Source organism: Myotis brandtii, unplaced genomic scaffold (genome assembly GCF_000412655.1).
Source record: "Myotis brandtii unplaced genomic scaffold, ASM41265v1 scaffold46, whole genome shotgun sequence".
Lineage (NCBI taxonomy): Eukaryota > Metazoa > Chordata > Mammalia > Chiroptera > Vespertilionidae > Myotis > Myotis brandtii.
The window spans coordinates 6,912,182-6,920,624 of record NW_005367587.1 but is presented as its reverse complement, the minus strand read 5'-3'; the positions used below and the strand labels follow the sequence as shown (position 1 = coordinate 6,920,624).

The 8,443-nt window shown below is 37.8% G+C and overlaps 1 protein-coding gene across 3 annotated transcripts in view; it reads right to left on the bottom strand.

Moving 5' to 3' along the window:
* The window catches only part of EAF2 (ELL associated factor 2), a 32,939-nt gene that overhangs the window by 11,623 nt on the left and 12,873 nt on the right, over window positions 1-8,443 (bottom strand). For all 3 annotated transcript variants that reach the window (XM_005875370.2, XM_014546950.1, XM_014546951.1), the window contains 2 exons: window positions 2,570-2,706; window positions 577-722 (listed from right to left, as the gene is read on the bottom strand). In XM_005875370.2, the coding sequence (XP_005875432.1) occupies window positions 577-722; window positions 2,570-2,706 (283 nt within the window). The remainder of the gene's footprint in view (window positions 1-576; window positions 723-2,569; window positions 2,707-8,443) is intronic.

Here is an 8,443-nt window from a genome sequence, read left to right as displayed (position 1 = left end):
GGGGGGGGGCATGTGGAGGAGAGGGTGCAGGGGATGGGCGCTGGGCAGGCTGGGGCGGGGAGCGTGGTGCAGGTGCCCAGGTGGTGAGCAGAGGTGCTCCCGCCACTGGGGGAGCGTTGGGGCGCAGAGTGAGGCAGTGCTCAGGGAAAGGGCGCAAGCTGGGAGCATCACAGGGCACTAGCAGCGTCCAGGGAGCATGTGAAGCGTCGCGGGGGTGGCGGACATGGCCCTGGTGGCAGGCTAGGCCTAGGGGACCCTACATGCTCATTATTTAATCATGCGCTGGGCCTCTAGTTCTTTTTTCTTTTTTAAAAAATATATTTTATTGATTTTTTACAGAGAGGAAGGGAGAGGGTTAGAAACATCTATGAGAGAGAAGCATTGATCAGATGCCTCCTGCACACCCCCTACTGGGGGTGTGCCTGCAACCAAGGTACATGCCCTTGACCAGAATGGAACCTGGGATTCTTCAGTCCCCAGGCCGAGGCTCTATCCAGTGAGCCAAACCGGCTAGGGCAAGGCCTCTAGTTCTTAATAATTTCTTGTAAAGGAACATTATATACACTTAGATTTTACCTCTTTCAATATCATCCATCGGAGATGTTGGGGACATCTTGTCTTCGGATGGAGAATCTTTTACAAGACTGGGAGTCCTAGTTAAATTCCACATTTGTTGCTGCTGATGCTCTACACGAGACTGAATTTTACTGCTTCCTTCAACTCTGCAATTAAAAATATCAAAGGTCAGCTCTGGCTGGTTTGGCTCAGTGGATAGAGCGTCAGCCTGTGGACTGAAGGGTCCCAGGTTCGATTCCAGTCAAGGGCACATGCCTGGGTTGCGGGCTCGATCCCCAGTAGGGGATGTGCAGGAGGCAGCCAATCAATGATTCTCTCTCATCATTGATGTTTCTATCTCTGTCCCTCTCTCTTCCTTTTTGAAATCAATAAAGATATATTAAAAAAAGAATTATAAAAAAATATTAAAGGTCAAAAAAGATATGATGGCAATGTAACAACAATTTCAATTTACGAAGTTACTAACACTGACCACTTATTCTTTTCCCTAGACATATGTAAATGGTATTCAAGAATTAAAACATTAATTTAATTCATTATTTAACAAATATTTCTGGATCCCTGCTATATATGCACGGCATATACACAGTTCCATTGAGGGACATAAGTGTGAATATAAACAAAACCACTGCTCAAAACTGAAGTGTTAAGATATACACAAATGCCTAAAATAAAATGTACCTAAGTGTATATAGGTACTATATATTCCCTACATTCTAAAATTATCATTTCTGTTAAAATTAAGTCACTTCCACATTTTAACAGAGGCATGCTACTAAAGCAGATTCATTTCATTTTAATACTTTTAAGAAGAGTTTATAACACAATTATATTTGACTTTTCTGCCTTTCCTTTTTCCAGTCACCAAATTCTGTCAGTTCTTCCTTGTATGAATTTTTCTGTTTCCCACATAGTTTCACTTTACTCAGTTTGTTTGGTGTATTGTTTCAAAACAAAAATATTTTTAATTAAAAAATTTAATCTTAGTTTAAAAAATTTAATACATAATCACTGCCAATGGAACCGTTAAGACATCCTAATTTCATATTTAATATTGAAGGTATTAGCTTTAACCTACCTTTATGACCTTACTTTTAATCCACTATCAACCTCACTCCTCACTTTCCAATACTTATTTATTTGCAGGCACAGAGACAAATCTCTTCCTTATTCAAACAGGTCTTATTCATTGGCCCCAAATAAGTCAGATATATTCCTGCCTCATGTTCTCTCTGATCAATTAAATCAGTCATTTTCAAACTTTCCTACCAATAAAAAATCACCTGGGAACTCATATATTTAATAAGCATTAAAGGTAATTCTTATCACTAAGTATGTTTGGGGTGGAAAAAGCCCTAAATCTTAACCTCTTCTCAAATTACATCAATAAAGGCTCCCTGAATGCTCCAATCAACCATAATTTTTCTCTTCCTTTAATTCCTAGAGCAATTTTTATCTATACTATTTGCATAGCTTTGAGAGCAAATCCGTTATATTACATAGCAATTAATGCACCTGCCTAATTCCAAAAAAAAGTATGAGATGGCTATATTCTCTTATTGACTTTCCTAATAGAATTATATGTTAATCTAATTAAAATGCAGAAATTTTGAGGTTAGTACTTATATAGAAAACTTTCCTTCTCCAAGTGCCTTACATATCCTAGGTGTTCAAGACACTTTTACTAATGAAGATAAAATTATATTGAAGAGTACACAACGGCTCCTTTCAGTCCAGTTCTATATAGAAGAAATTATATCTATACATGTAGAAAATATTCAGAAACAAGTTTTTATGTATCACAGAGAGAAATGGTACAAGCTTGTGGCTAAGGCTCTCCACCAAATTTAAACTTGAAAAAAGGTTAAAACATTTTTGTATCCCGTAGAAATAAGCCTTATATAATAATGTGGCTTAATCAAATAATTGTTTTCACTGACATTTCCTTAGCAATTATGTGCTGATAAAAGAATTTGTTTTGTTATCCACATACCTTGTTTTTTTTACAGTGATGTTGCTGCTGAGTTTTTCTAGTCGACATTCTCCAGTATCATGGTTAATTATCAAAATGCATTCTTTTAAGTAAGGTTTCTTTGAACCTTTAAAAACAGTTACTGGTGAAGTTGACCCCTGTTTAAAAAGTTAATTATCATTACTTGAAATTTATCATATAAATTTAATTGGGAGGGACTTTGAGATCTTCTGTTTCTCAATCTATACTTCAAGTCACCTAACTACTTAAGTTTAGTAAAAGTCAAAAATGAAAAGAGGCTGAGATCTTAAAGTTGCTATCCTTGAGGAAAGGGAATAGAGAAAGTACTTTGCCTGAGTCAGTAAAGATTTGTTTCATTCGTCTACAACAGCTAATTGGGATTCAATTCTAATACAACCAATATATTTTACAGATAAGGGAGCAGAAGCCCTGAATCATATTTTCTACCCCTTTTCTTCCTTTATAAGTTTAGTTTTTAAAATCTTATATTTTCTTAAAATGGTGCTTCCCTATGCAGATTAAGGAAAATGAATGTATCAAGAAACACCTGTTAGAGTAAACCCACTGATTAAACTTAGCATCATGAAAGGTGGGACAACCAAACATTATATGCTTCATGATGTGATATAAAAGAAAGTATGCAGCATCACCCAAAAACAAACAAAACAAAAAACCCACAAATAATCTAACTATCATCAAGTCTTTAAATATATAACTACCAGTTGACAGGAAATATGAAGAATAAAGGAACAAGTTAAATAATACCAGACAGAAGTAATTTGAAACCCAGAACATGGGTATATTCTCTAAGACAAATAACCTGGTTTCTCTAGCATACTAATTGTATAAAAAGGGGAAGGGACATTTACAGAATAAAAGAGACTTAAGAAACATAGTCAAAATATTATAGAAACTCTAATTTGGATTCCTAGAGGAGAAACTGTAAAAAGACATTTCTGAGTGCATCATGAAAATGTGAGTATGGATCCAATATTATAATTAATTCTGCTACATGTAATAACAGCAAGTTACTTAGGTAAAAAAAGAAAAATCCTTGTCAGTTAGAGATGCATACACAAGCGTTTATGAAATGGCATATCTGGGATTGCTTTAGAATATGCCAGGAAAAAAAGTGGTACGAGAATATATTAAAAAGATTAGCAAAATGTTGGTAATTATTGAAGCTCGGTGATGAGTACATGGGGGTTCATTATACTATACTATTTTCCATAATAAAAGGTTAAAGAAACCTAGATCATTGCTCACGACCGATGTGTTCTCACGACCTATGTGTTCTCCTCCTTCCTTCATGTGCATCCCTCAATCCTTAAGGAATCTTATGTTTATCATCTTTTAACTTTATTCCATACATTTGTATCCTTAAACAATAAAGTGTTATATTTGCTTGTTTTTTAACTTTTTAAAAATGCATTAAGATGTTAAAGCACTCATTATAATAATTTTGTCAAACACAATAGTAATATTAAATCAGGTTAGAAAAGGGTGACTTCTGAAAAGACTAAAGGGTATATCATAGTTTAAAAGTTAACAATCATTAGAGATTTAACATGTAACAGAAGAAGTAATATGAGATAAATTTGGTAATTAAAGATATCATAAATGGGGGTAGATTAGAGATTTCTGAAAGGTAGGGAGAGAAAATGATGAAACCAAAAGAAAAGAACAGGTTTTTCACCTCACATCTAAGACTTAAAAAAATCTCTAAGAAATCAAGCATTCAAGGTACACAGACAAGAATATGTCTGGAGTGGTCTTAGAAGAGTGAGATGTGGAGCACTAAGTTGAAGCACTGGTAATGTGAAGAGCCAGAAACATGATCATGACAAAACAAATTGGGCTACTTAGCTGGTAATTATATTTTTCAAATGTCCTGGCTGAAAACAAGTGACTATGATACCCCAAAATAGCAAGGACTTCAAGTTATGGCTGATAGACATTCATGCAATATTCTTTAATATTCTTATTAAAGACTAGAGGCCTGGTGCACAAAATTTGTGCATGGGGGGGGCGGTCCCCTCAACCCAGCCTGCACCCTCTCCAAACCGGGACCCCTTGGGGGAAGTCCAACTGCCAGGGATCGGGCCTACACCGGCAGTCAGACATCCCTCTCACAATCTGGGACCGCTGGCTCCTAACTGCTCACTTGCCTGCCTGCCTGATCACCCTGATCGCCCCTAATTGCCCCCCCTGCCAGCCTGGTTGCTCCTCATTGCCCCCCTTCTGGCCTGGTTGCCCCTAACTGCCCACCCTCCCGTGCTAGCCTGGTCACCCCTCACTGCCCCCCTCTGCCAGCCTAATTGCCCCTCACTGCCCCCCCTGCTCGCCTGGTTGTCCCACACATCCTGCTGTTTGGTCGTTGCGTGAGGGCGTCCCGACCAATTTGCATATTCCTCTATTATTAGTATAGATATTTGTATTATTACCTAGCTAGAATACATCTTAAAATTATAATACATTATTGTACTCTTGAGTTACTAAAGAATAAGGATTAGATCATAAATTTTTGTATTGCTCCTAGCAACTAAACTACCAAACCCTTCACAGATACTCAATGAATGTTGAATACCAACAATATGAACATTTTTTACTGTAATTAACAAGGTAAATAAGACTTTCATAGTCTCTATACCTGTCTTTCACACTTTAAACAAGTTTTAAAAAATTAAACTTTTTGTCCTCATGAAATTGAGCATTATTTTTATTTATTTATTTATTTATTTTATTTATATTTTTGTAAGTCATTGATATATTTCATTATCTTGGGAAAATTAAAAAAGGACAAATACAGTTGACTACATTTTGGTGGTGATTAAGATATAATTTTCATCTTACTATTTTTTATTGAATTTATTGGTACAATATTAATAAAATTGTATAGGTTTCAGGTATACAATTCTACAATACATTATCTGTATATTGTATTGTGTGTTTACCATCCCAAGTCAAGTCTCCTTCCAGCACCATTTATCCCTTCTTTACCCTGTGCTATCTCTACCCATCCCCACTTCCCTGAAGTAATCACCATAGTATTATCTGTGTCCATGAATCTTCCTTTTTTTTTTCTTTGCTAATCCTTTCATACTTTTCACCTAGCCCCCAACCCCTTCTCCTCGGACAGCTGTCAGTCTGTTCCCTGTATCAATAAGTCTATCTCCACTTTGTTAGTTTATTTTGTTCATTGATTCCACATATAAGTGAAATAGTATGGTACTTGTCTTTCTCTGACTTGCTTATTTCACTTAGCATAACACTCTCCACGTCCATCCATACTGTTGCAAAAGGTAAGATTTCCTCCTTTTTATGACTGAGTAGTATTCCACTGCATAAATGTACCACAGCTTTTTTACCCACTCATCTACTGATGGGCACTTGGGCTACTTCCAAATATTGGCTATCTATACTAATAAAAGGGTAATATGCTAATTAGACGGGGTTGACTGGACATCTTCCAGACATCTGACTTCCTTCCAGACAAAGCCATGGTGGCAGGGGCCAAGGCAGAGGTGGTTAGAGGCAATCAGGCTGGCAGGGGAGCAGTTAGGGGGCGGCCAGGCTGGCAGGTGAGCAGTTAGGGGGCGGCCAGACTGGCAGGGGTACAATTAGGGGTCAGCCAGGCTGGCAGGGGGGCAATTAGGGGGCAACCAAGCTGGCAGGAGGGCAGTTAGTGGGCAGCCAGGCCAGCAGGGGACCAGTTAGGAGGCGATCAGGCCAGCAAGCAGAGGCAGTTAGGGGTGATCAGGCAGGCAGGCAGGTGAGCGGTTAGGAGCCAGCAGTCCCAGATTGCAAGAGGGATGTCTGCAGGAATCGGGCCTAAACCGGCAGTTGGATTAAAAAAATTACATAGGTTTCAAGTATACAATCATCATCTCACTTAGATTATTGTTATTTTCCTCCATACTCTACTTCCAGTTTTGTTTCTTATCTGCTGACAGGCAAATTGATCATGCCTCATTACGAATATCAGAAAAGGAAAGTAATCTGTAATGGAATGGAAATGTACAATATTATTCCTAAAGTAATGAGGAGGGAAAAAAAGAAAGATGAGATACCTGAAACTAAATAAAGAACAAAAATGAGGAAATAAATCAAAATAACTAATAAACATACAAAATAAAAATACAAAATGATAGAAGTAAAAATTAAGTATGTCAACTTCGAATTAAATGTGGATATAATTCTCTTAGTAAAAATAGAATGTCAAACTGGGTTTAAAAATGAAACAATATTCTGTTAACAAAAGATATACTTAAAACAAAATGTCAACTAAATAAAAGGAAAGGAACTAAGATTCCATGAATATGCAAACAGAAAGCAAAGGTGGCAATATTAATATCAGATAAGGTGGCATTTAAGCTTAAAAATCACCAAAACAGGATAAAAAGGGTTGATTATGTAATGACAAAAGATATAATTAATTTAAAAATATAACTACAACAAGTTGTTAAAATAGGACTCTGGTATTAAAATAGGCTGAAGTCTCCAGAATGCGGTGGGCTATTTTCCCATGTGAGCTAAGTAAACTTAATGAAAGGAATCAGACTGGGTTCAATATATAGAATGGCATAATAGTCCACCAGACATACTAGTATAGAACTCACAAGTCTAAGGTTTGAGGGATAAAGTCATAAGCAGCCAGTAAGGATGCATTTCCTACATAATAGGAATTGTAGTTGGAAGTTTCCGGTGCGCTATTTCATTGAGGCCTACAAAAGTACCCCATAAGATAGTCAGCACTAAAAATATGCCAAACTTGGACTGCACCAATGACAAATTATAACAGTCCTTTCCTTTCAAAATTCAACATTTTGAAATTTCATAGCAGTCAACCATACAGAACTGATTATAAAGAAAAGAGATTTGCAATGCCCAGTATTAACCAACTAAATTGTCTGTCTTTTTTATTAGTTTCTCCTATTTGTTATTATCAAAACAAACAAACAAAAACCTAGAGAAATGAGAATTAGAAAATCTACCTTATTGAAGAACCACGAGAACCTTCTTTAAAGTATCTATAAAAATAAAAGCAGACGGAAAACCAAGATGGCAGCATAGGTAAACACCGGAAATTGCTGCCTAACACAACCACTTCAAAAATACAACTAAAAGATAAAACAGACATCATCCAGAACCACAAGAAGGCTGGAATTGTCTCACCTCTTTCTCTCCATCATTGCTTGCTTTTTCTATTTTTCTCTCCAATTCCCATCCCCTAACTCTCCCAGGTTCTTATTGCCAACAATGGCATTGCAGCAGTGAAATGCATGCGGTCTATCCGTCGGTGGTCCTACGAGATGTTTCGAAATGAACGTGCAATCCGATTTGTTGTCATGGTCACACCTGAAGACCTTAAAGCCAATGCAGGTGAGTTATTTGCATTAAGAAAGCATCACTCTAGAGCAGCCGTGGGCAAGGATCCGGCCCTTTTGAAATGAATAAAACTAAAAAAAAAAAGACCGTACCCTTTTATGTAATGATGTTTACTTTGAATTTATATTAGTTCACACAAACACTCCATCCATGCTTTTGTTCCGGCCCTCCGGTCCAGTTTAAGAACCCATGGTGGCCCTCCAGTCAAAAAGTTTGCCCACCCCTGGGCTAGACTGTCTGGCATCAGTCGGACCTCGAGGGCGGCTTTCTCTCAGAGGTGCTTGCAGCAATTACCGGGACACTGAGAAGCGGGGCCTCTTAAAGCAGGACTAAGGAGCATCCATAGCTGCTTGCTACGCCCTGTTGATCCCCTGGGACCCCGCCCTGCCCAAGCTGTGCGCTGGCTTTTGCATATGAAAGGTCTGGCCCTTTGCAATCTGAAAATTACCTAACCAACTGCAGCTGGCCCAAGGCCCCACAGCAGCT